The following is a 26,988-nucleotide window of genomic DNA, read 5'->3' as shown; positions in this document are numbered from 1 at the left end:
TCCATTCATTCTTCTGGCAGTCCCGGGGATAGTCAATCGTGTTCACCAGTGAGTTAGGGGGTTGAACACCTCTCTCTGACTGCATGCAGATCTCTGCTCAGTGGTACTTCCTTCCCCAGAGAAGTCTCTCTGGCCTTCTTATGTCAAACAGTCCAATTCCTCTACCCTATTCTCCTCTAACCCCTTCTTCTGCTCAATTTTGCTTCATACACGTATCACTGATATGGTGTTAGTGTGATATTGATGTACTTGTTTAATACCTATTTCTGTGCTTGTTCCTTGCTGTATCGCCAATACCAAGTACAGAGCCTGACACATAAAATAGGTGTGTAAGAAGTGGTTGTTGAATGATTGCACAAAGCTACAGTGCTCCTATACCCCCCAACACCTCTCCATAGCAGATGGCCCCCTAAATTCATATATCCAGCCTTATGTTCCCAGCCTGCTATTTCCAGCTTCCTGGGGGATATCTTGGGATGTCCACCAGCCCCAGTAAGTCGCATGTCCCAAACCATCCAGGCCAGCTTCTTTTCATGACATGGACAGTTGACCCCCCGGTCCTGTTCATTCCCTTCGACCTCCACCTTCAACCAGCAGCAACATCTATGAAGTCCTATTTGGCCATGTGTCTCACTTCCATCTCTGCCTCTTAATCTCTCGATCAACCAAGTGCAGACTGACTCGGTACACCAGACACAAGCCCACTGGACACAACAGTCCTCCGCCCTGGAGTGATAGAGCTGCGAGTGGCTTCTGTTCTTCTCTGCATGTGTTTGTATCGTGAGCTGTTCACTCTTGAGAGTGAGGCCCCATTGTTTTTAGTTCCCCTCCAATTCATTCTGACCCCACGGGCCGAGAGGTGAACTTTCTTCTGTGGCATCTCTGGGTGGATCTGCACCATCAACCTTTCAGCTAGCAGCCTGTCGGTGCCACCTGGCAGAACTTGGCAAGCGTTAAGTGGTCTCTTCAAAGGAAGTTGGTGGCAGAACCATATCAAACCGGCTACCATCCAGTGGATTCTGATTAAAGCACAGGGTAGAACTTGCCCTGGACTTTCCAAGGCTGTGAAGCAGCATGGAGAGAAACCAGAGATCGGCTTTCTTGGGGCCCTGACCATGCTGTTGAACTTCCTCCTTTGGCGTCTTGGGAGAGGAGTGCAGGCTTGCAGCCTGGGCAGGACCGGACCCCAGCGGGCTCGCTCAGCTCCAGCTCTCTGCTAGTAGGCCCCGCAGCGTCTCAGGAGGGGAGCCCTGCCAAAGCTTGGCCAGGGTCCCTGGAGGGAGGGCTCTACCTTCCCAAGGGCGGGGGCCCAGGTCCCGCCTCCTCCCCGCCCAGGTCCCGAGATCCAATGGGGGGCGGTGGGCCTGACCGGGGGCGTGGCCCGCCCGAGAAGCCGTCCCCGGTTGGCCCGCGGCCGGGCGCTGCGCGTGACGTCGCCTCCGTCGCGCTGAGATTTAGGCGTCGGTTTCGCTCCGGGCGGTTGAAGGAGACTCGGGGACACCGGGGCTGCAGTCCTCTTGGGTCCCCGTTCTGCCGCTGCCCGCGCTTCATGAGGAAGATGCTCGCCGCCGTCTCCCGGGTGCTGTTGGGCGCCGCCCAGAAGCCGGTGAGGTGGCCGCCGTGGGTGGCGGGGTGGGGCGCCCCCTCCGGCGGGACCGGCGACTCCGGGCACCCGCATGGGCGAGCTGGGCCTCCGGCCTGCGGCGTGCGTCCAGCGCGGGCCCGGGACGGGGGGCGGGCGAGGCCAGCCGCGGGGCCTGTGTTGTGTCCACGGCCGGCCTGCCGCTGCTGGCCGGGGACCCGCAGTCCCGGAGCGTCCCTCTGCACCGTCGGAGCGGCCGCCAGGGAGGGGGACCCTGTCCCCGGCGACAGGGACGTTCCTTACTGTCCCGGTGGCAGGGAGCCTTGGGCTGGGAAAGCCCGCGTCCCTTGATGAGCGATCCCAAGGCGGCCCTGGGTTTCCTCGCAGCTATCAGGTGGATCCCCCGCCGCTTGACTGCACTAACTTCACTCACCTGGGCCGCAGTGCGGGCGTGGAGCCCGGAGACACCGAGGTTGGTCTCACCCCCCCGCGGCACGCTCTCAGCACTAGCCCGGTGACCTTGGGTCGGTCTTCAACGCCCCTGCCCCCGTCTCTAGAGCAGAGAGGAAGTGAGTGTCTGCCTCGCAGGGGTGTTTGACACATGCCAAAACCAAAGCCCCAAAGCCACTGTCATCGAGCCATCCAAGTCTTAGCGCCCCTGTATAGAGTTTCTGTGGCAGTAAATCTTTACCACAAGCAGACAGCCTCAACTTTCTCCCGCGCAGCAGCAGCTGGTGGCATTGAACCCTGGGCATGTATGGTAATGCAACCCTCCCGTTTAACCCACCGCGCTGCCTGGGCTCCTTGGCCGGCCCCAGAATAGGTGCCATATGTGTTAAATATCGTCGTCATTTATTTGTGTCGGAATCAAGCGTTTGAGATGGATTTGTATTCCAATCATTGTTTTTTTTAATTTGTGTATCATCACCCACGTATATATTTGCTTGGTTTTGTTGGTTTTTAATTCCTCATACTCCTCTCTTCCTGTTCCCCAGTTACTACTGATCTTTTATATTGGTAAAGCAAAACAATGACAGTGACACAAAAACCTGTCATAGGGTGCATTCCAACTCATAAGCCACCCTATAGGCCAGAGTAGAACTATCCCTTTGGGTCTCAGAGTCTGCAAATCTTTATGGGAGCAGAATGCTCCATTTGTCTCCCATGAGCGTCTGGTAGTTTTAAACTGCTGACCTTGAGGATAGCAGACCACCCTGTCACCTACTGCATCACCAGGGCACCTTTTTGTGTAGGCAGATGTACTTGTTTTAGATAATTCCTATCAAACCAAGCGAAACCCACAGTCACTGAGTCCTTTCTAACTGAAAGTGACCCCGTATTGGGGTTTGGGGCTGTAAATCTTAATGGGAATAGACAGCCTCATCGTTCTCCCACAGAGCTACTGATGGGTTTGAATTGCTGGCCTTGCTGTAAGCAGCCCAATGCCTAGCCCACAGCACCACCAAGGCTCCTCAATTCATATCCGTGGGATCATACAATTGTTTATTGACATTCCAGTTTTGATGTGCAGTTGACACTTGAATATGGTGGGAATTAGGACCCCTCCCCACCCGCCCCCACCCGCCATCAACTTTTTACTCCCCCCAGAGCTTACTGTTGGCTGGAAGCCTTGCAAGTAACATTTTATGTGTCACATGTAGTAATATACTTCATCCACATATCAAGCTACACTTTTTAAATTGAAATGAAAAGGTATTTCAAAACTTTTTTTCAGGCCTGTTGTAGCTGCAGGGCAGGCAGCAGGAATTGATTGCCCTTTCATTTTCGTACAGTGATCTTTGAGGCTGGGTTCATTTATCTCCAGGCCACAGCCCTCAGTTTGGGGTACATAGCAGCAAGCAGTTCCACTTTGTCTCGTTGCTCAGCTTCCTGGGAGCACGGCCAGCATCATTAGTGACACTAGAGGTGGTGTTACTCAAGACGTGCTGTGTTGTGCTTGCTGTGATGGAAAATACCCAAGAACTGGGGAGGGGACTGCGTTTTGCTGTGATGTGAAATGTCCTGCCCGGAGAGAGAACTGTTTCAGTGGAGATGATTTGTGCCACATGGCATTAAACACCACCACCTGCATAGAAGTGGACCTGTGCAGTGCAAGCCCGCATTGTTCCAGGGTCAGTTGGACATTTGTGGGGAGAACCTGTTTGGCTCTGGGGAAGTTAGACTAGCTCAAGCTCCTGAGAAACTACGGTTCTCCCCTTCCCTGCTTCCCGTCCCCAGAGCTTTCGGGGCAGTTGCTGGGGGAGCAGTCATGATGAAGGCGGAGGGAACGTCCTGGCCTTTATTGACTTTCCAGTTGGGGTATGCATTTATGGAGCATCTGGGCGGGAGGGAAGGGGATGCTCTTCAGAGGGTTTAGACGGGGCCAGGCTCCTGAGAAAGGTCCCTTTCCCACTCACTCACCCTTGAGTCTTTTTTGGCAGAGTATTACAGAGCCACCCTCCCCACTACACACAATTTCCCCAAGGTATCCTTCACTGAACACACACCTCCCACCCCAGCTCGAGCTCAAAAGAGCAAGCAGGGATGTTTGATGTTTGGGAGGGTGGGGTTTAGGGTTAGCATTATTTCTGGCCCTGGTTTTTCCCATTTCCCTCACTGGCTTTGTGACCTCTAAGCACACTGAGGTAGTGCTACTGAATGTGATTGGAGCCAAGTTGCGATTCGTCATTCTGGATCTAGAAACTCCCTCGGGACTTGAATAGGGCTCTAGGGCTCTGGAGTATGGGCAGTGTCAAATGGTAGGAAATAGACCCCTCTAGGTATCGGTCATTGCTTCCATGTGCTGCCTCCACCCAAAATACCACGAATATTCTGGCTTGGATGGCTGTCAAGAACAGAACTGTATTTTCTCACAGTTCAAAGGGTCTCAACCATTTGTATTCCTTCTGTGGGTGCCTCTTAGTTTCTGGGGTCTGCCAGTAAACCTTGGTGGTCCTCGTGTGGTGTTTGTCTCCACCACCCCCACACAGACTCACACTGTGTCCATTCTCATTTTTAAGACATCTCTCCAAAGTAATTAAGGTCCTCCCAACTTGGGAATGGCTCATTAATATGATATAAACCTCTCATCCGAAACCAGGCCCCTGCCATAGGTGTTAGAACTTCCAGCCAAAGTTTAGTCTGTAACAACTCTATTGACTAGGATGTAGGAGCTTTAAACAGTTTGTGGGAACTGCCACTTTTTTATGTTATTTCTTTCCACAGTGACCATTAATCACAACACTAATCCGTGCACTATATATTTTTAACCAATTTTAAATTGTAAGGTAAAGGATTTACATTTCAGACTATCAGTAATGTATTCAACAGTTTGGACTACTTCACCCCCCCCCAGTATTTAACCTCTGACTTCTCCTCTTCCTCTTGCAGATGACTATCTTTCCCTTCACCCAGGTTGTAATTCCATTTCCCATGCACCTTTTTTTAACCTGTAATTGTGAATTAGATGGGGGTTGACCATGTTTGCACCCAGCAACTGACTCCTCCCAGTGGTTCTCCTGTCCCCTTCACCCAAATTAACACCTGCAGCCTCTAGCCGAATGAATACTCTCTGTCCTATCCGATTACTCCTCACCCCCGACCATCAAAATCTGTTACTCCTCAACCCCAATCATCAAAATCTGTGTCTTTGGGTATGAAAATCATTTTTTGATTTATTTATTTACTAACCGTTGTCTCATACAATATTTGCCCTGTTGTGATTGACCAACTCCACTCAGAGTAACGTCCTCCAAATCCATCCAGGCCTTGGGGTGTTTCACAGGTGCGTCAGCATTCTTGAGCAGTGGCTAGTATTCCATTGTGTGTGTGCACCCAAGTCTGAGCATCTATCCTTCCGCCGATGGGTGTTAGGCTATTTACATCTTCTAGCCGGCGTGAATAGTGCCGTGGCAAACATGGAGGAGTGTGTATCTGTTTATTTCTGCCTACTTTTTGAAGCCCCTTTAACTTAAAGCACAATGATTTATGTAGTTAACATTGAAGTTGTGACTGAGGGCACCGTCCAGTTCACAGCCTAACTTTGAAAGGAAAGCCCTTAGATTCTGCCTTTGCCCTCCTAATGTGTGCCAGGTGCTGGGGTAGGTACTCACAAACTTTCAATGTGGAAAACCTGTTTCCATTATAATCCGTTCAAACCTGGTGTTGGGAGGGTCCAAGGAGACAACCTTGAAGGTCCTTAGTTACCCTCTGTTAGCTAAGAAGGAAGGGGGAAGAAGTTTCACATGAGTGGAAAGGAAAAAATTCAAAGGCACAACTTCATTCGAAAAAGCTGAATTAGGACTTGAAGTTAACCAAAAATGTGCACATTCAAACTTTTCTCTCAGTGCCTGCACCTCAAAGGCTGGCTGTAGGGCTGCCCTACCAGGAGCTGGAGCTCAGCAGCATCCCCACTGCTGTAGCATGATACACTTCGTGCAGCTCTGGAGGGCAGGTTTCCGATTCCCAAGGTTAATTTGTCCAGTGTTCTTTTTCCCCAGAGTAGCATGAAAGTTGCATTCCACGGAGGGACCCCATTTAGAACATGCCCAGGTGCCTTCCCATTTCTGTCCTGAAGTCTTCAGTGGATTCGTTAACCAATGAGGAACCACTTAAAAAGGTGGCGAGAACCAGTGGTTCATCTTTTTTTAAGGTGTGGTGTAAGTATACTATGTGTTAGAAAACCTCACCTCTAGGCGGTGAGTGGAGCAGGATGAGAGACCAGGAGGACATCATCTACAAGATTAGGTCGAATGAAGGTGTTCCCAAAAGTTTGAGGGGAAAACGGAATTAAAAGCTATTGGAATTTTCCCACAAACTTTTGAAGTCCTCTTGTGAAAGGGAGGGACCAGAGAAGGCGGAGCCTCCCATACCACCAGGAAAGCAGAGCTGGGAGCAGAGGCCATCCTTGGACCCAGGCTCCCTGCTCCGAGCACTTGCCAGCCCCAGGAAGGTGGTCACATGGACCCACAGGTGGTGGCAGGAGACGCGGACCTTTGCCTGCAGCTGGGCTCCTCGATTTAGACTTTGAAAGAATTTCGAGCCACTGCTATTCTCAAAATCGAGCGTTTGATTTTAATTTTTGTGTGAAATGAAAAGGCAATCTTTTGTAGTAATTGAAAAAACTCAAAGGGAGAAGTACCAGCAGTTACTGGTCCCCTTTTAATGTATTTTAGGGGCCCTTGCAAGCATCCCAGATAAACCCAGCCCAGGGTTTAGGAGGGAGGTAAACCAATTTCTGCTGTACGTACGGTCGCTATGGGTCAGAACTGACTGGATGGTACCTAATAGCAACAAAGCAAATTCTGTGATTACTCCATTTTAATGCCTTTGTCACTCAGCATGCATGGTTTTTTTCTTCTCTAATTGATGCTCTTGTGATTGCGTTAACAAGAAATATTATCTTTCTCAATGTAATTACATGGGTTCTTTTCATCCTGAATATATTTGGTCCTTGTATTCTTGGTATTCTGTTTAAACTTTGATATTGTGCTGGAGTTGACTTTGAATTGTTTTTATTCTCCCAACTACTGCTGCGCTAGGTTGCTGCTGGTGAGGTAAGGGGCCCAGAGCATCTTCTCTATTTCTTTACTTTTAAACTGTGTCAGATGTGCATGTTTGGTACTACTTGGCTGTCAACTCACAGATTTCTTTCAAGTGCTACTTTCTTTTTAAAGAATTCTCATGTTAAATGTAAAGGAAATATAGGGGGAAATCTCATGGAACTGATGCTGATCTAAAAGAAAAGGGAAATTCATGAATTTTCAAGTCCTACCTCATTCCCAAGAACCCAGAAAACTCATTACGTAAAACTAAGTCTCCTTCCTCTCACGTCAGGGCTGGTTTTGTGCCCTAATCTTCTGCCGGGGGGTGGGGGGTGAGGGTGGGGGGGTACGAAATTTGAATCTCAGATCTTCGTCCCCTCTGTATATGGTTTGGCCTCCTCAGAAAGCCAACAGTGCACCCACGTTGTAGTAGAGAAGTACGTGTGGGGTTGTGGTCTTCCATCTGGTAGCTGGAGAGGTCAGTCAGTGGCTGTCTTCATTCAGCTAAAAAGGCTTACAGGGCACAAAGACTGTGGCAGCACAAACGAATTTCCCTATGTAACATTTTCCTTTTGCGTCATTGTTTGGATGGGGCTGAGAGAACGGGGTGGTGGCTTTTTACTTCGGGCCTCACCCTGCGCTTGGTGCTACTGCTCTCGAGCATGTTTATTCTGTGGCCTGCCTATGGGCCATTAGTCATGCTAAGGCACCAGGGAACGATTTTTCAGGAATTCTATATTCAAATTCTGTGTCCCTGGGCTAAAACCATGCTTCTGCGCTCCCCACCGCGAGAACAGAGCAAAGCCTTACTCGGTGCTTCTCCCGCGCTTGCTCACCGTTGTCCATGCCCCCTTTTGTGAGCACAGGCTTCTTCCAGTGTTTCACAGTCACCACAGGTCTTTCCTTTTTATTTTTTACCTCTCCTATGTTTCATGGAGGTTAACAAGTATTTAACAAAGCATCTTCCAAATAAGCCTTTGTTCTGCGTGAGATTTAGTGATGTGGATGACGCTCATTGTGTGGTGCAACTGTCGCCACCATTCTTTTCCAATTGCTTCCCCTTCCCTCTTGCCTTTGGTCCAAAAAAATTAAAACAAGCCAACTCATGCCATCGAGTCGATGCCTGCCGACTCACAGAGAGCCTAGAGGACAGGGTAGAACTGCCGGTGAGTTTCTGCGGCTGGCACAGGCATAGAAAGCCCTGTCTTGCTGCCGCAGAGAGGCTGGCTGGTGGTTTCGAGCTGTTGACCTTGGGGATATCAGCCCAAAGTGTAACCCACTAACAAACTTGGGGTCTTGGCACCTTTGCAAAGTACTTTGAGCTCATACAGTATGTGTCCTTTGAAGACTGAGTGAGTCCTTGAGAATGATTTCGCTGTGGACTTTGGACAAATGACCTTATTGAGGGTTTTCTTTCTAATCTTAGCTTGTTGAGTGCTTTTTGTCACATTTTGGCAAATGTCTTTGTCCATTGAGGCGAGCACGCGGTTCTTCTCCACAGTTCTGTTAAGCTGGTGTGTTCCACTGATTTCTCAAGTGTTGGACCATGCTTGCATTCTTGAGTTCTATATCCTGCTTGTTCATGACGGGTCCAATCCTGTTGCTATGCTTTGGGATTTGCTTTGTTAGTATTTTGTTCAGAATGTTTACGTTTCTGTTCATAAGAGATAATAATCGAAAGTTGAAGTTAAGGATTTAGAGTCACTTCTCTGAGGGGGCTTCAAGAAGTTCTTGGGAAAAATCCCATGTTTCCATGAACGTTTTGAAGGCCCCTTATATAAATGTTTAGGACCATTTGGTCCAGGACTTTACTTTTTGCCTCCTGTTTTTGATGGGGGGGGGGGTTGATTATTGAGTAGGTGTTAGGAGTTACTGGAGAACTCTTCCTTGAGTCCTGGTAGGAAGTTTCTATTTCGGTGTTGCTGGCCATTTGCTCTAGGTTCTCTAATTGATTGACGTGGACAGTTGATAGGGTTGGCTATCGTCCCCCACTTCCATCTTTAATTTTCTATATTTGTAGTTTCTCTGTCAGCCTAGCTAACATTTGTCATAAAGAAAATTGAGCATCTCTCAAATTCAAGCAGGGAGTCCAGTGTAGCTGAAAATACTTAGAGTGCTCATGATTTCATCTTGGAATGAGGTTCACAGTTTTCACAGTTCGGTTTCATGGAAGATGATTAAATGGCATTTGCAGTTTTCATGTGTTGACTTGTTGGTATTTCTGTTCTGATCCTTTCTTGGATTACTCATTTTTCTGCAGTCCTTATCAGCAGTACCCTTTTTGCATTCTAAGTAGTATGATTTCCACTGGGAGAGCCTGGAATTTGGGGAGTATTTTCCTCTTCCACTTGATTGGTTCCCATTATTAGGAACTTTCAATATTTTTCCCCAAAAAAAACTTTGAAGAGGAATACCTGAAAAGACAAATACCTTTTTTTAAAAATAATGGACTGGAACAGGTTAATCGCCATGGTCTCTGTCAAAGAGGAATCCCACTTAACAGAACCTTTGGGTGACTCTCCTGAGAATATGAATGATCAAGCTAGCTTTTCAGCTGTCCCCATGGTTAACAAATGAGGATGTGTCCGCCTCCTGAGAGGACCTTTTTGCTGCTTTAATCAATTCCTTTCACCATATTCCAGTGGTTCTTCTTCTTGTCTTGGAGATTCGTTTGAGATAGTGGAACAGGGAAGGGGGTGTGTGTCTCTTGGTGGGCTTCAGCCTCCCCAGGCTGCAGGCCTTTACCTGGTGGTGCCTGCCTGCCTGTATGCCTGTCTGTCTTCACAGACTGCTCTCATCTGTTGCCTGGCTAGTTTGGTCTCCTGTTTGAAGCTCTTCTAAGAAATGCAGTAGCTGTAATCATAACTGGAAATTTATTTCGCAATACAGTAAGGATTTTTAGCTGCACAAAGTCATTTAACTACCAAAAAATATGTCTATTCCATGATTGCCAAATGTAACTTGTCGTCTTCTGTCTCTCAGGTTTCCTTCTGCCTAAATGCCTACATTTTCTTCGTGCGTGATCTTACCTCACGTACCTGGAGCCAAGTATTTCTAGTACCTTCTATTTTCCCCGAGTGATCTTGCTGTCATTGCTATGGGCTTTTATCAGCAGGACTGCTAGGCAGACAGATGAAGTGGGCAGTGAGCTGCCAGCTCCTCAGCTTGCTGTTTTGCACACTCAGTGGATAAATCTTAACCCTTTTCACCAAGACCACACTGGTGGTGTGAACACATCAAAAAATACTTTTTCTAGGATCTGATGCATACAAGAGTTTCCAAAATTTGTGGGACAATTCTGTTGTATTTTCCTTCCATTTTTCCATGACCTTTAAAAAGTCCCTTTGCATTCTTCCACAAGGAGCCCTGGTGGTGCGATGGTTGTGTTGGGCTGCCTAACTGCAAGCTCGGCAGTTGGAAACCATGAACCGCTCCTCAGGAGAGGAGGCTCTCTCTTCCCATAAAGATTTAGTCTTGGAAACCCAGAGGGGCAGTTCTACCCTGCCCTATGTTGCTTAGGTGCCATCAGGTTGGCTCCGACCCATAGCGTCCCTCTACAACAGATCGAAACGCTGCCCGGTCCTATGCCAGCCTCACAATCGTTCCTATGTCTGAGCCCAGTGATGCAGCCACTGTGTCCGTCCATCTCCTTCAGGGCCTTGCTCTTTATCGCCGCCCTTCCACGTCACCAAACAGGTTGTCCTTCTCCAGGGACTGGTCTCTCCTGACAATATGTCCAAAGTCTGTAAGACGTAGTCCTACTACCCTTGCCTCTAAAGAGCACTCTGGCCTTACTTCTTCCAATACAGATCAGTTTGTCCTTTTAGCAGTCTATGGTACGTTCCATAAATATTCTTCTCCAGCACAATTCAAATGCATCAATGCTACGGTCTTCCATAGTCAATGTTCAACTTTCACATGCATATGATGCAAAAGAGAATACTATGACTTGGGTCAGGTGCACCTAAATCCTCAAAGAAACATCCTTGTTCTTCAATACTCTAAAAGGGTCTCATGCAGCAGGTTTGCCCCGTGTGATACATCTTTTGAACTCTTGACTGCTGCTTCCATGAGCATCGAGTAGAGGTCCAAGCAAGACAACTCCAACCTTTTCTCCATTTATCATGTTGTTACCTATGGGTCCGGTTGTGAGGATTTGGGTCCTCCTTAGATTGAGTTGTGATCCATACTGAAGGCTACAATCCTTGATTTTCATCAGCGAGTGCTTTAATTCCTCCTCACTTTCAGCAAGCACGGTTGTGTCATCGGCATATTGCAGGTTGTTAATAGCCCTTCCTCTAATCCTGATGCCATATTCTTCTTCATAAAATCTAGCTTCTAATTGACTCTGGAGCCACACATACAAGTTCAGAATGAGCACAATGAAGTGTTCTGGAATTCCTATTCTTAAAGTTATCCAGTTTATTATGATCCACACAGAGTAATGCCTTGGCATCGTCAATGAAACACAAATGTTTATATTTCTGTTATTCTCTGCTTTGAGTCAAGATCCATTTGACAGCAGCAGTGATATCCCTTGTTCCACGTCCTCTACTGAATTCAGCAGTTCCCTGTCAGTGATATACTGCTGCAACCATTGTTGATCTTCAGAAAATTTTTACTTGTGTGATATCAATGATATCGTTCCATCATTTGAGCCTTCTGTTGGGTCATCTTTCTTTGGAATGGGCACAAATAAGAATCTCTTCCAGTCAGTTGGCCAGGTAGCTGTCTTCCAAATTTCCTGATATAGACAAGGCTTCAAGTGCTTCTTAGGCTTTCTAAAACCTACAGTCATTGAGAGGTGGCATTAACTCAATAGCAGTGGGTCGTCCCCCACCCCCATATGCTTCAATGTCCATGGAGACATTAAGATAGTTTATCTATTTCTAGGTGTGAACATGTGTCCAAAGGATCCCAAATGTGTGAGGGAACCTGGATGGACTTCAGCCATCACATCGACTCCTTTGTTGTCAAAGCGACCAGTGGATGCCTTTGCCTCCTCTCTTTCGGCTTTTCCCCTCCATTGGCCAAATCCAAAGCCCTGCCCCCCCATGAGCAGCTTCTGTGGGTGGCAGGGAGCTCGCGGGCACATTGCTGACCCTTCACTGCAGCCTGGAAGTTGCTACTTGGTGCTGACCCTAACAAAGAAGCAATGGACACGTGGAATTCACTGAGTTGTCTGTTTGCTTTTTCTAGGCTAGCAGAGTGCTGGTGGCATCACGTAACTTCGCCAATGATGCTACATTTGAAATTAAGGTAAGAGCTGTGTCACTTGGCACTAATCATTTTTTTTCAGAGGCACCCGTGGTACCACTGGTCTGCCTGGCCCTCCTGGAATCGTTGGGAAGGTTGGCAGCAATCCCAATGGGCTGTTCTTACTGTCTGCTGCTCCCTAGGGGGAGAGCTAAAGAAAGTAAAGCACTTCCTCCAAGGTTTAGAATGAGAAACACGTTAGACGGTGTCTGTGGCAGCCTGGTATTCAACCCGCAATTCGGTGGAGGGGACCCACCACTTGGGCTGGAGCTGGGCTGTCTCGGGGTAAGCTGGCGGTGTTTGCTGGGTAATACACGGAGGGGGTTGTCCTCTCCTTTCAGAAATGCGATCTTCACCGGCTGGAAGAAGGGCCGCCCGAGACCACCGTGCTCACCCGGGAGGACGGGCTCCGCTACTACAGAATGATGCAGACAGTGCGCCGCATGGAGCTGAAGGCCGACCAGCTCTACAAGCAGAAGATCATCCGGGGCTTCTGCCACCTGTGCGATGGGCAGGTGTGTTAAAGCAGTGGTTAGAAAGCCAACGCCTACTTTTTCCTGTGCTGCTTGTTAGAATGTTACCATGTCACATAATGCTTTTCATTAGAATGTTACGATTTCTAAATGTTCTGGCATTGTGATTGTGCTGTGTGTGTTTGGGGAGAAAGGATAGGGTTTGGTTGGTTCTCAGGCTAAGGGTTACACATGCAGGTGTCTGTGGAGGCCAGAGAAACAGCTGATAGCTGTGGGAAGGAAAGGATGGCGGCCGGGGCCAGGTGGCAATGCTTGGCATTCTTCCTTCCGACCCAAGGTCTCTCCCAGTAGTTCAGTGTTGACAGCTGCTTGGAAAATCTTTCTCTGCACCCGGTTGTGAGGGAAATCAACATCCGTTTACTACCATTTCCATTCTGCTCCCCACTGTCATGACCCGAAGTGCTCCTAATATCTGATGGTCTACTCAGAAGCTTTTTTTATCTAGAATTGTTGTCTTGACTCCGTTTCTTCCTCTGATGCAGGAAGCGTGCTGTGTGGGGCTCGAGGCTGGTATTAATCCCACGGATCATCTTATCACTGCCTACCGGGCTCATGGCTTCACCTTTACCCGGGGGCTCACCGTCCGAGAGATTCTGGCAGAGCTAACAGGTTTGCTAGTGATTTACCAACGTTGGCTTTGAAGCAAATGACCCAGGCAGCAGCGCCTGTTAAGATGTTATGAGTTAAGGAAGCATGCTTCTTTTTCAGTCAACCATGTTATAGGACATGTGGCCCTTTCGGTCAATTGTTTTATAAGCTTAGTGGACAGAAAAAGTAAATTGGGTTAGGTTTGTGATTTGAAGTCTTAAGAATCTTTATAGTCCCATTTTGCTTACGACCCCCCCCCCACCCAATAATGAGTCCAGGTGCCATGCTCACAGTGAAGCAAAGTGTTGAGGACACAGGGGACCTCTACCTGGGTACATGGAAAGAGGAACTTGTTTGCAGAGAGCCATTTTTGTGTTTGTCTAGTGTGTCTGATGCGGTTGTTTTCTGCTATCTCTAGGACGGAGAGGAGGTTGTGCAAAGGGCAAAGGCGGCTCAATGCACATGTACGCCAAGAACTTTTATGGGGGCAATGGCATCGTCGGCGCCCAGGTAGCGTCTGCTGCCCGCAGATCATCCACAACAGGGAACGGTGGGAGCAGTGAAGAATTTCACTTTTGTTTAGGATTAATATTTGAACATAATACTTTATTCATGGGACTGCAGGAGGGGGTGGTGCACACAGCTGGAGGGTCCTTTCTTGGCTCTAGCCAGGAGTCCCCACCTTCTTTTCTTTTCCGTTGTGTCAGGTGCCCCTGGGAGCTGGAATCGCTCTGGCCTGCAAATACAACGGCAAAGATGAGGTCTGCCTGACTCTCTACGGGGATGGTGCTGCTAACCAGGTACTTCATTCTCTAGCTGCCAGGAGTTGGGCTTCTCGCTTGTTGAATGGCACACTCTAGCAATAGATTCCCTCATTTGTTGAAATAGGAAGCCACAGGTTACATTCTCACTGCTTTCAGGGTCAGATATTTGAAGCTTATAATATGGCGGCTTTGTGGAAATTACCCTGTATTTTCATCTGTGAAAATAACCGCTATGGAATGGGAACGTCTGTGGAGAGAGCCGCTGCCAGCACAGACTACTACAAGCGAGGCGACTTCATCCCGGGGCTCCGGGTAAGGCTGCTTCTCTGCCTGCGACAGAACTAAGAAGGGGGTTTAGCTTCGGGCTGGGGAATTTGAATGGTTTGGGTCTCCTCTGATTGAACAGGTAGATGGGATGGATATCCTGTGCGTCCGGGAAGCTACAAAGTTTGCAGCTGCTCACTGCAGGGCTGGAAAGGTAGGAGTGGGTTTTGGCCCATGGAGTTGAGCCCTGAAGCTTATCTGGGTGGGTGGGGACTGGGAAGGAAAAGGACTCCACGGTGGTGTTGACTTCTCCAAGCTTGGAAAGTTGAAGCCACTGGGGTCGTTCCTGTCACCCCCTCGCCTATAGTTTAAGTCAAAACCATGTTTCTTGGATTATATTGATCAATGGACTATGCGCAGGGCTGTTTCCCATCTGTCGACTCCATTGCAGGGGCCCATACTGATGGAGCTGCAGACCTACCGCTACCATGGCCACAGCATGAGCGATCCTGGAGTCAGGTATGGGGTGCGACATAAAGTATTTTCCTGCCACTCAATGTTGTAAAAAGTCTTCACACACAGTGGTCAGTTGAGTAACATATCCATTTGTTACCACAATGAGAAAGTACACTTTGGAAGTGGACACTGCTTTTGGGGGTCCTTAGACCCGTGCTGGGGTCTGTGGGGTTTTTCTAATGATGACGCCCTTTCCCTTGCTGCAGTTATCGTACCCGAGAAGAAATTCAGGAAGTCAGAAGCAAGAGTGACCCTATCATGCTTCTCACGGACAGGATGGTGAACAATGACCTTGCCAGCGTTGAAGAACTGAAGGTACGGGAACCTACCTTAGCCCTGACCAGTATCACGGGGCCCTGGCACTCGGCTCCAGTTTGGGTGAGTTATACCAACAGACTGTAGTGCTCAACCTGTCTGAATTTTAGGAGATCGATGTGGAAGTGAGAAAGGAAATTGAGGACGCAGCCCAGTTTGCTACAGCAGATCCGGAGCCACCACTGGAAGAACTAGGGTACCACATCTATTCCAGCGACCCACCCTTTGAAGTTCGTGGTGCAAATCAGTGGATCAAGTTCAAATCCATCAGTTAAAGGCAGCACGTAAATCTGACTAAACCCTTCCCTGGGAATAGTTACTTAACTTTAAGCCACAATTTATGTTTTGAGGAGGGGGAAAAAACTTTCATTAAGATCATACTATTAGATACATTAAAGGGATATTGTAATTAATACATTCTTGTAAACCTTTAGATTTGTAGGTCTGCAATAGGAACCCAGGTGCAAATGAAATATCAGCCATTCAAACCCACCACTCCCTTTCCGACAGATTGCTATCATTGAAACCCTTTGGGGTCCCCCAAGACCACAGTGAGAAGGTTAGTTGAATTATGGGGGAGGGGGGGTTTGTATTGATCTGTTGTTTTTTCTTCAAATGTTAGATCATTTTGAAATGTTAATGTGTATTCTAAAACAGATTCACTAGCTTTGTTACTTTTCCATTATACCTAATGAGGACTGACCTGGCTATGATCCCGCCTGCAGCTGGGGCTGGGAGGCAGCCTGGGCTCTGGTGTGGCAGACTGCAGTCCAGATCCGGCAGAGCAGCCCGCCACTAAAAAAACAGGACAGACACGTCTTGTTAGAAACCCTTCGTCTGAACAAAAAGATGATCGGAGCTCTGCACAGGCAGAAGAGACACTTGCTGCCTCATCAGAAAGAACCAAGGATTTGAATCTAGTCCCCTGGCAGCTTGTTCCTTTTGGCTCCCTTCAAGTCCACCGGGTAAGAGGTGCTGCTTACTGACAAAGCTGGAGGAAAGACCCCAGCGCTGTTTTCAAACCCCCTCCTACCCGGTGTTATTCTTTAAAAGCAAACCCAGAAGTAAACCGGTTGGGGGTGCTTTGTACCGGAGTTTCAGGCATCTTAGATCGTCCTTAGTGATATCATTCAGAATATCGGAGAGTGTATAGCCCTCTTCAGCAAACTGGAAAAAAATAAAATAAAACTCAAATATACAAGCGCTAAGCAGCTTTTTAAGCATATGAGTGGCTGAGCTGTAAGATGACCGTTATACCTTTTTAATCGTCTCACCATCCGCTCCTTGCAGTTTTAACCACTCCACCAGTTCTTGATCGGTTTTCTGCCTTGCAAACCCAATATGGCATATTGGGTTCTCGGCAAGCCCTGTAATGATTAAAGATGTGTTGTACGATTCTTAGCTGACAGTGCAACTTGTAATAAACTCCTCCAGAACCTAAGTGTGGGGATCTGAACTTGTCAGTCTTGTTTCTATGTCTACCTTATATGCTGCTGCTTCCTTTAAATGCCTTTTTGTTGAGAATTTGCTTCAGAGCTTACAAAACCCCTGCCTACTGCCAGCCAAGTGCCTGTGACTCACAGCAACCCTCTAGGACCCAGCTGAAAGGCTCCACTTTCCTGAGATGAAATCTCTGTGGGAGTAGCCAGCCTCTGACCACCACCCGGGACCTGGAGACAGAAGTTGCATCACTCCAGGCTCCTGTTCAGAGTTGGTCCCCTCCCTGAAACACCAGCCTTTCTGCTGATCTTCCTTTACTCTGAGAGCAAGCCCTGTCTGTGCGAATGGACTCTCACCGTTCAATTTGAACTGTAAGTGAAGGTGATCCAATTCTTGAGTTTTCTGGTGAAGAGTTTGCCGCAGGAGACTCTGGTACTCTTGCTCCCTCTGAATAAGATGTTCCAGAAGTCTGGTTCAACAGAAACCATGCACACCTTGGTTGGAGATTGAAAACCGGGCCCAAGCAAAGGACACAAAAGTGGTGGTGCCTAGAGGTCTGGCTCTGAGCTCAAGTGAAGGGATGGCCGCCGACAGCCAGCGTGGTTCAGCCTTGGCCCGGGCTGTGGTCTGACTGAGCCTTTGGATTGCCGAAATAATCTGGGATGACCCATCAGAGAGCCTTGAGCTGTAGACAACCTCCCCCCACCCACACCCCCAACCTGTATCCCAGGCACCTTAATGGGGGCCACTGCTTTCATGTAGCCAAGACCCTGGGAGCACCTACTGTGTGCCAGAGCATGGAGGACACCTAGGGAACCGGTGGCCGTGTCAGCCCGTACCGTGTCGTCTCCTGGTGGAGCTTGCCCAGCTTCACAGTGAGGCGCTGGTGGGGCTGCAACTCCTGGAAGGCTGCTGAGCTGGGGCTGCTGCCGGCGTAGTGAGCAGCCCCGCTGCCTCCGAGTGGCTCCTCCAGGGGGTGGTCCTCATCCATCTCTGCATCCTTATGGGCCCCGTCCACAGCACAGGCAGGGTCGAAGTGTGCCCATAGCTCTGAAAGCACCAAAGAAGAAATGACCACGGTCCCAAAGGGTACAAAATGTTCCTGAGCGCACCTCGGGAGAAAGGCCTGGTTGTCTACTTCGGAGAAAACCAGCCACTGACACTCTGGAATGCCATTCGACTCTGACATAGGGGGCACGGGGGCTGACTGAGCTGGTTATTATCAGAAAAGCATTTGAACAAGGCCAGGGCGTTGACATCCCATCCCAGGCAACCCAGCTGGCCTGACCCAAGGCAACTAACAGGACACCACATAATCCCTGCGTGGGGCTTCTCTGCAGTGTAAATATGATAGCGCTTTCCCGACTCCACCTGCTACCCAGGCACAGAGAGGGACCTGTCTGGTGTGCGGAAATAATGCCACCTCCGGGTCAGCCAACCTTTCCTGTAGCTGGGTTACGGCACGGCCACGGGATCAGAGTACAAAGAGGAAGTGGCTGTGTCAACAAAGCAGGTCTAACGGCCCCCTCTGTGACAAAAAGTCACCAGACAAGGAGAATCAATTTGATATTACACTGCTCCCACATTTCCAAACAAAAGACAAGGGTTTCTACAACTTTGCCCATATGAAGCCTTGGCCCAGCACCCACAGTGATGAAGTGGGAGGGGTGATGTGGGGAGGGGGCGAGCAGTAGGAGCCTCACCTGTAAGCTTGACACTTCCCTTAGAGACGAGCTTGAAGTCAGTTGTGGGGGTGACTGAGGGAGCCACAGATGGAGCCAGAGACTCAGAACACAGAGTCTTGGCTCCAGGCAGGCTCTGTGACCAGGCTGGAAGTGCTTGGACAAGATGGAACCGGGAGAACCACGGGGACCTGCTCCCCACTTGGGACCGGCTGGCACTGAAGCAGCCCTTACCCGGAGTGAGCGTGGTGACTGCGGCCTGCACAGCTCGGCGGAGGATGCTGTCCATCGCAAACATCCAGTGGGGCCTAAGTACGTGGTTCCTCAAAATTTTATGTACCTGAAAATCGCAAAAACGCCCTTCTGTGGGAGTGTACGAACCAGTCCTTGGCAATTTAACTTTGCCTTTCAACTCTGTCCGAGATGAGGGGTCCACCATGCCCACCCAGGTTTTCTGACCCCCTGGTTTGCTTTGGGATCAAGGCTTCCTCTAAGCTGGCCTCAACTCCTGGTGGCTAGGTGGGTGCAGTGATTGGAGCAACCAGCACTTACTGAGCATTTATGAAGTGCAGGGAGCTTGGGGTGCCAAGCATGAACAAGCCATGGTTTCGAATTCAACTCACTGCCATTAAGTCGATGGCAACTCACAATGACCCTATAGGACAGGGGAGAACTGCCCCCGTGGGTTTCCGGGACTGGAACTCTTTATGGGAGTAGAAAGCCTGGTCCTTCCCCTTCAGAGGGGCTGGTGGTTTCAAACTGCTCACCTTTTGAATGGCAGCCCAGCACGTAACCACCACTCCACCAGCAGCTGACACATACACTTGAAACCCCACATCCTCAACTCAAGCTCTTGGCGTACAGAATCTAAGACGGTGCTTCCCAGACTCGCACACGTGTTCAGCGGGCACGGCAGAAATGTGGGACTTCACGGTAAAATAGGTGAGATGTGATGGGGACCATGGGTGGGATGGTCATCAGATCCTAGGGTCTTGGCTCTGAGCTATTTCAGTGGGCTCCCTGCCTTCGGGCATGTTTCTCCAGGGTCAAAGGGAGGACTTACAGCATCCTGAAATCCAAACAGTACCAGCTGAATCTGGTTGATGGAGGAGTTGTCAAAATCCAGGCCCATTTTCAGCTTTGCTATCCTTGAGGCCATCACCCTGTGCTCCGGGGAGCGTATGAAGTCACGCAAGATCCCGATGATCAGCAGGAGGTGGTCCACAGAGAGGGGCAAGCCTTCTGAACTCTGATGCCCCCGCGCCCAAAGAAAGAGAAGAGTCGGATTAAGTCAGATAGGAGCAGAGAAACGTCAAGAAGTGTTGAAGGAACCAAACACCACACCCATTGCCACCGAGTAGCTGGTGACTCTGACCCTGCAGACACAGCACTGACTCTTAGGGTTTCCAAGGAAATAGACGCCTCCTCTTTCTCCCAGTGGAGCGGCTGGTGGGCTCACACCACCGACCTATCAGCAGCCAAGCGCTGAAACCACTGCACCATACTGAGGGGAACCCCAAGTGAAATGCATGGCCTTCAAGTCGACGCCAACTCATAGCCTCATAACAGATGGGGGCAGCTGGCGGGTTTCAGTCGCCCACCTTCAGCATTAGCAGCCCCGTGCTTCACCCCCAGCAGCAGCAGGGCTCCCCCTCTATTGAGAGAAGCTAGGTGACAGCTTGAGCAAATAATCTGAGAAGCTGGATTCTATGGAGAAGAAATGCAGATGATGCAACCTGGCTTGCTGCAAGTGAGGAGGCCTGGAAGCGCTTGCTGACGAAGATCAAGGCTGGCAGCCTCCAGTCTGGACTCTACGACCCAATGTCAACAAGACCCAGATGTGTACCACTGGACCAGTAGGGAATAGGATGATCAGTGGAGACAAGGTTCGCGTTCTCATGGATTTCGTCTGGCTTGGATCCACAATCGATCCAGAAGCAGCAGTCAAGAGAACAAGCGACGAGGCATTGCCTGGGGTAAGTCTGCTGCACAACCCTCCTTTAAAGTCGTGAGAAGCAAGCAAGGATAAGACTTAGAGGACTAAGGTGTGCATGACCCAAGCCATGGGATTTTCAATTCTCTCTTCGGCATGTGAAAGGCGGACACTGAAGAAGGGAAACTGAGGAACAATTGATGCGTTCGAATGACGGTGTTGGCGAAGATTGAAAGTACCATGGAGAGCCAGAGGAACACACAACTCCGTCTTGGAAGAAGTACAGCCAGAGTGCCCCTGAGAGAAAAGGAAAGGGAGACTTCATCCCCGTTATTTTGAAGATGGTGCCAGGAGAGACCAGTCCCTGGAGAAGGACCTCATGCTTCGGAAAGCAGAGGGACAGCGGAAAGGAGGAAGGCCCTTAAGGAGATGGATGGACACTGTGGCTGCTCTAACATAAGAACCGTGGGGAGGAGGGCACTGGATGGCGCTTTGTTCTGTTGTGCATCCGACCACGTGATGACTATGCAATTAATGGGATTGTGGGATCCCCAGCGCTTTCCTGTCTAGAGGTGCCATTGGGCCCCTGCTCTGCTCTGGTGGGTGCACGCTCACAACTGAGCCTGAGGGTGACTGGGTGGTGTCAGAACGCTGGTTCGTGTCAGAAGCTACTCTCCATGGTTCCCAGGGCCAGTGGCCTCCTCAGAAGTGAGGGGGGGGGCAGTTAGTTTGCCACTACTGCCACTTATCTGCCACAGACATGCTTGTCTCAGCTTCTGAGGCGGCTTTAGTGTCCTGGGAAGTTGGGGGATTCACTGCAGGCCCACCAGGCTGACTGCCTCCAAAGCAGACACAGGGCTCCTTAGGGTTTGTGTTCTCTTCTCTAGGTGTCTCCACCCCCCTCCCCGCACACACACACACACACACACACACAAGGGAAAGAGGAAGTTGGGAAATACTTATGGTGGGTGACTGTAACCAGGTGAATGTTTCCTGGTAATGGGGGTGGCAGTGGCGGGGCCAGCCTTGGCAGAGCTCCCCGGGTCTGTACCTGGGCCACACACTCCTGCAGGTTGGCAGCCAACTGGCTCTGCTCCTCCCACAGGATTTTGTACAGGATGGCCCGGCGCTCGCTGTCCTTGCGCAGCAGGAAGAGGCCCGGGTCCCTGTCCTCCGGGGACAACAGGGTGCTGTCATCCGGGACACTGTGGGCAGACACCACATGGCCATGTCTGCAGTCCCCACGGCCCCTCAGGGAGGGTAGGTACCAAGAGAACAGGCTCCCCACCCCATGCAGGGTATCCCCAATGTAGTCCTAGGGTGGGGGAGGGGGCAGGGAGGTAAGGCAGGAGGATGAGAGGGGACAAGGAGAGTGGAGAAAATCAGGGGAAGTGGGAAGGAAGAAAAGGAGGGGGCAGAGGGAGAGAGAACGAGATTAGGCGGGTACAGCAGGGAGACTAAAGGGGGAGGGGGAGAGGTGGCTAGGAACAAGTAGAAGGGGGTTAGCAGGTGAGGGGTCACTTGCTGATGGAAGCCCCTGGCTGCCCCCAGGATGGGCCTTGCAGGGGTTTCGCCCCTGTAGCACAGGGGTGCCCTGACATGTCCCCAGCCCAGGGACCCAGGCCCTACTTGAGGAGGTGACTGAGGTGGTGCCTGGGTAGCCCCTCAGAGGCCAGGGCCCGACCCTTCTCAAAGAAAGCATCAGGCTGGGCGTCGGAGTCAGGGGATATCGAGCTGTGTTCACTGCTGCTGCCACCGCCGCCCCCTGCCAGCTCCCCCAGGGTGGGCAGGGTCAGGGTGTCGGCCCGGATCCCATCTGCACAGAGGAGCAGGAGAGGGGAGAAGTGAGCCCCAGGGAGCTTGCACCCAGCAATAGAGCGAGCGGTGAAAACAATGCCTTCCTATCCCAGTGGCAGGGCCTGAGACTCTACAGTCCACACCCACCCACAGGGGAGAGGCCAGTTAGTAGGAGAACCTCCCTCTGGGGAACAAGACACTGAGCCCTTCTTGTCATGGCCTCTGGCCCAGGAAAATGACCTTTTCAGGAATCTCGCATATGTTCCTGCTATCAGGATTTCAGCCCTGGAAGGGGTCACTTGGGCTTTGATCTACAGGACAGCCACCACAGGCAGGAGCCCTGGCAAAGGCCCCTGGGCCAGACTCCCACAGTACATTGGGGCGCTACCCAAGAAAACAATGCCACCCATGTTAAGACAAGACTGTGACAAGGGGGCCGGGCCTCACAGTTCTGCCAACAATTCAGACAGATGTGTTGGCTGGGCTTGGACAAGCCCCAAAGTTGTCAGCTGGCCCTGGGTCTGAGCCCAGTTGTCCCGGGAGACCTCACCTGCGGGCTTGAAAGCAATCCGGTTCTTCTTGCACTTGCTCGGCTGCCTTAAGAAACCTTCTCTGAGCAGGTTGGCAGCCGTGACCCGCTTGTGGGGATCAGGCTCAAAGCAGGCTAAGATGAAGGCTCTGGCTTCGGCTGAAAGGGCTTCTGGAATCTCTGGGTGGATCTTAAACATCCCCACCTGTATTTGAGGGAGAAGGAGGCCGTATGTGTTAGAGGCCACCAGTAAATCCAGGTGTCGATTCTGGGCATAGAGGTCTATTGCCATCCGGTGCAGGTGAAAGAATGGGTCCTCGTTCTGACCAATTGAGTGTGGTAGAAGTCACAGTGTATCAGAGGCTCAGGCAAAAGAGCCCCGCCTGAGCTTCCGGTCAGGTCCTCTTGAGATGCACAGACCACCATGCAATGAGGAAGCCCAGGACGGAAGACCAGCTTTGTGGGAAAAGCTGGGCCAGGAGAGACCAGTGGAAGACCCAACCAGTCCAACCACAATCATTGTTTGAAGCCCCACCCCCAGTTGGTTTGTTGCACAACAGCTGATAGTTTAGATGGAGGGGATGCAGAGGCAGAGCTCCTCTGTTGCCTAGGATAGGACCACTCAAAAGAACCGAAATGCACTGTCTCCGCCTCTTGGATTCCTTCCTTGGTGGCCCTGGCTTGCAGATCAGCCTCACACAGCATCTGTCCCCTCTCTGTGTCACTCCCTTCTGTGTGTGTGTCTCTGTGCTTGTCTACTCTGCTCTGTTTATAACTCAGAAGTCATTAGACTTGAGTATGATCTAATGGACATAACCGAAAGATTCCCTCTTTCACATCAAAATTACCATATATACTCGAGTATAAGCCAACCCGAATATCAGCCGAGGCACCTAATTTTATCACAAAAACTGCCTTAAAAACATGGGCTGAAAAACTCAGCTTATACACATGTATATATGGTACATCTACCAGTGTAGGGTGCTTAGGGTTCCACCACAGGCTGTGCAGGGGTGGGGATGGAGGGAGGGCACTATTCAATCCATAACGGGGTCCCTGCTAGAAGCCTTACCTCAGTTCTTTCTTTCTGGCCCATAAGTGAACCATGCCCTCTTCACCCCATCCCCCAAGGGTTGCGGGGGACCAAGTGCTGTCCCATTTCACTGTGGTGATGTGGGAATGCTTCGATGAAAAGTCCTACTCTTGTATTACAGGCCCCATTAGGGACATCTCTCTCTTCACTTTAGGATTGGTGCTTTACAGGTTGCCATCGATGCCCCTCCCTCCTTCCCGGCTCCTTCCCTAGTCTCCAGCTGGTGTGGCTTCTTGTGGCCCCAGCAAGAGGAAGCTGGGTGCTCTGAGAACCCAGGGCATGCCATCTGCCTAATTAGAAGCTTCTCGTCTTCATGGTGCTATGGTTGCAATCAATGACATGAAACAAGGCATACTGTACAGGGATTATTGAATGAGACGCTTGCTCTGTTCACCTTCAGCCCAAACTCTCGAGGTTCAATAACAGTAACAAACCCCACGTAGCACGCCACCACCAAAAAGGTCTGTTGGCACGCGAACCCCTGGTAACCTGTGAATGTGACTTTTCTTGAAAGTAGGGCCTTGGAAGAGCTTCTGGATTCACATGAGGTCATTCTAGTCCCATCCGTCTCCAAAGAGAAAAGACACACTGCGTGGAGAGAGAGGTGGATAGTGGCTGATGATGCCACAACCAAGGCCTGCAAGGGGGAGGGGGAGGCTCCAGAGCCTTCGGAGAGAGCCTGACCCCAGAGACTCCCTGCCTTTGGACTTCTAGCTTCCGGCACAGGGAGACAATTCAGTTCTGCCATCGGAATGTGAACCAAGCCAGAGCCTACTGAGTTTCCAAGATCACACGGGGCAGCATCAGGGTGGTGTGGCCACAGATGCGACAACTCGTTTCTGCTATTGTACGCACTTCACTTTGTGGTCTTCTGTTAGAGCAGGAAGATTCCAGCAGATTGGGGAAACACACAGGTGTGCCCCCAAAGGTTTCCCGAAGCCCCAGGTACTATTCACTCTCAGGCCTCAGATGGAAGGTGCTGGTGAGAATGGACTTGGCCCCGGGGAGAGGGGGTGAGGTCATTGCCACCGTCCAACCCTGGTGGTCAGCTTCATGTTGGGATTAGAGTTGCTATGACCCTTGTTGTCTTGAGGTCTTGACCCTTAGAGCTGCCTGGGCAACTGAAGGGAGGGTGGGAAAGTCGAGAACAGCAATGGAGACGGGCCCTTCCTGTGGGCTGACCATTGCCCCCCCCCTCCACTTTCACTCATTCCTGTGGGTTCTGGCAAAGATGCAGGCAGCGAGGCTGTCAGGCAGGAACATATTGGCAGAGAAGCCTCTGGGATCATCCTATCATTGCTTTGTTACATTGCATCCTCATTGTCCACACACAGTAGCCAATTTGACCACCTCATACATTTGCTTCTCAGGGCTGTCCTGCCCTCAGCTTCCCACCGGGACTTAAGCAAGCAAGTCCCTTCCTAAGGTCTTAGATTTCCATTTATAACCCCCTTCGTGTCCCCCACCACCACCACCACATTGGTCAATAACAGTAACAACATACTGACCACACATGGATCACCCAGCTAACTTGGATTTTCAGAATCATGAGGGATCTAGTCTCCCACCCCACCCCTCCAGTCCAAGCTTCCGGAAACCCGTCCTTACACTATGCTGTCACCATATGGACGCGGCACCTTGTCCAGGAACCCAGAAGCTCCAAGAGCTCTTACCTTGAACATGGCTGCCTGCGGGTCGCCAAGCTCATGGAATGGGGGCTTGCTAGTTGCCATCTCGATGATGGTGCAGCCCAGGGACCAGATATCAGCCGGGGCACCGTACCCGCGAGGTCCTTGATCGATAATCTCGGGTGCCATGTACTGCAGCGTGCCTATTTGGGGAGCAAAACACAAAGGCGGTGACTACTGGATTGCGGCAAACCGGAAGCAGACCGCTAGTAACTGAGTGTCAGCGTGAGCTCCCTGACTCACGAGGGGTGGGGGCTTGTCCCAGGCATCCATCCGACATCTTTTCCTCGACAGGAGACATACAACGGGCTCAACTCCACTGCCGAAGCCTGCAGGGGAGCCTGCCAGGTACTGGGTGACCCAAATGGGAGAGACGTAGTGCCTGCCTTCAGGGGGCTGCTCAGTGAGGGAACATCATGGAGGGGTGGTGGCAGGCACCAGCAGTGACGGCAGCACATGTTCTATGCTCTAACAGAGGAGTACAAGATGGTTTCAGGAGCATGCGTGATAAAAAAACATTCGATTCTCAAGTTGGGGGGGGTGGTAAATGCTAAGGCACAGTCATGTATCACTTAACGTCCATAAAAACCAACAACCAACCAATCAACCTAAGCTCACTGCCATCAAATCATTTCTGAACTCCTGGCAACCCCGCAGGACAGGGCAGAACTTCCTCTGTGGGTTTCCCAGACTGCAACTTTTTACGGGCGTGGCAAGTCTCACCTTCCCCCCCACGGAGTGGCGGGCGGTTTCAAACTGCTGACCTTGTGGTTAGCAGCCCAATGTGCATAACCACGATATGTTCTGTGAAATAGGTGGGAGACTGGATCCCTCATGTGATTCAAATGCTGGGGAGACACCATCTCTTAGCCACACCTGCTTCCTTCCATATCTCAAACAAGTGCCTTAGCTGTTGATTGTTACCATGATGGGAGGGACCTTGCTTTGTGCTTTGTCCTCATTCCTGTCATTAGCAATGTCTCCCTATCTACAACGGGTCCCCTCACCCCCTTGTACTGGTTAGCTTTGAAGCTTGCCATGAGGCGACTCCTTCAATAGCTTCACGCTTTCCCAGTTTTTGAGGATTGCCATGATTGTCAAGTGCAGCATGTGCCACTTTTTTTTAATGGTTTTATTAGGGGCTCATACAACTCTTACCACAATCCATACATACATCAATTGTGTAAAGCACATTTGTACATTCATTGCCCTCATCATTCCTAAAATATTTGCCCTCCACTTAAGCTCCTGGCATCAGCTCATTTCCCCCCCTCCCCCCTCTGTAATCAACCCTTCATAATTTATAAATTATTGTCTTATCTTACACCATCCAGTGTCTCCCTTCACCTACTTTTCTGTTGGCCATCCCCCCAGGGAGGAAGTTATATGTAGATCCTTATAATCGGTTCCCCCTCTCTACCCCACCCTCTCTCTACCCTCTCGGTATCACCTCTCTCACCACTGG

The 26,988-nt window shown here is 50.3% G+C and overlaps 2 protein-coding genes across 4 annotated transcripts in view; one reads left to right on the top strand and one right to left on the bottom strand.

Annotated features, from left to right (window-relative positions):
* Positions 1 to 1,464: 1,464 nt before the first annotated feature.
* Positions 1,465 to 16,802, top strand: PDHA1 (pyruvate dehydrogenase E1 subunit alpha 1). 3 transcript variants are annotated; one of them, XM_045290719.1, is made up of 13 exons: positions 1,465 to 1,606; positions 7,123 to 7,137; positions 12,325 to 12,384; positions 12,723 to 12,896; positions 13,397 to 13,523; positions 13,921 to 14,012; positions 14,210 to 14,302; positions 14,423 to 14,578; positions 14,673 to 14,744; positions 14,982 to 15,049; positions 15,253 to 15,361; positions 15,472 to 15,645; positions 15,796 to 16,802. In XM_045290719.1, the coding sequence occupies exons 1-12, from the start codon at positions 1,550 to 1,552 to the stop codon at positions 15,634 to 15,636; spliced, it is 1,188 nt and encodes a 395-aa protein (XP_045146654.1). In that variant the 5' UTR covers positions 1,465 to 1,549; the 3' UTR covers positions 15,637 to 15,645; positions 15,796 to 16,802. The 3 variants fall into 3 exon arrangements, with proteins under 3 accessions (XP_045146654.1, XP_045146653.1, XP_004709984.1); XM_045290718.1 differs by having other exon boundaries at positions 15,472 to 16,802; XM_004709927.2 differs by lacking the exon at positions 7,123 to 7,137 and having other exon boundaries at positions 15,472 to 16,802.
* Positions 16,069 to 26,988, bottom strand: part of MAP3K15 (mitogen-activated protein kinase kinase kinase 15) — a 76,481-nt gene continuing 65,561 nt past the window's right edge. Inside the window, exons 18-28 of the mRNA XM_004709998.3 lie at positions 25,509 to 25,666; positions 22,764 to 22,947; positions 22,046 to 22,232; positions 21,468 to 21,621; positions 19,547 to 19,732; positions 18,718 to 18,823; positions 17,641 to 17,851; positions 17,158 to 17,270; positions 16,619 to 16,728; positions 16,452 to 16,528; positions 16,069 to 16,156 (exon numbers count right to left, since the gene is read on the bottom strand). Of these exons, the coding sequence (XP_004710055.1) occupies positions 16,069 to 16,156; positions 16,452 to 16,528; positions 16,619 to 16,728; positions 17,158 to 17,270; positions 17,641 to 17,851; positions 18,718 to 18,823; positions 19,547 to 19,732; positions 21,468 to 21,621; positions 22,046 to 22,232; positions 22,764 to 22,947; positions 25,509 to 25,666 (1,574 nt within the window). The remainder of the gene's footprint in view (positions 16,157 to 16,451; positions 16,529 to 16,618; positions 16,729 to 17,157; positions 17,271 to 17,640; positions 17,852 to 18,717; positions 18,824 to 19,546; positions 19,733 to 21,467; positions 21,622 to 22,045; positions 22,233 to 22,763; positions 22,948 to 25,508; positions 25,667 to 26,988) is intronic.

The sequence above is a fragment of the Echinops telfairi genome, unplaced genomic scaffold (assembly GCF_000313985.2).
Source record: "Echinops telfairi isolate 266 unplaced genomic scaffold, ASM31398v2 ScPeMD7_53;HRSCAF=182, whole genome shotgun sequence".
In the NCBI taxonomy this organism is placed as follows: Eukaryota; Metazoa; Chordata; class Mammalia; order Afrosoricida; family Tenrecidae; genus Echinops; species Echinops telfairi.
This window is presented reverse-complemented; position numbering and strand designations above follow the sequence as displayed.

Excerpts from the sequence above, each read along its gene's own strand:
- PDHA1 (XM_045290719.1), top strand. The coding sequence starts at position 1,550 with ATGAGGAAGATGCTCGCCGCCGTCTCCCGGGTGCTGTTGGGCGCCGCC. Across the intron at positions 14,013-14,209 it reads ATGGCATCGTCGGCGCCCAG|GTGCCCCTGGGAGCTGGAAT; the intron begins GTAGCGTCTGCT and ends CCGTTGTGTCAG. Across the intron at positions 14,745-14,981 it reads CTCACTGCAGGGCTGGAAAG|GGGCCCATACTGATGGAGCT; the intron begins GTAGGAGTGGGT and ends ACTCCATTGCAG.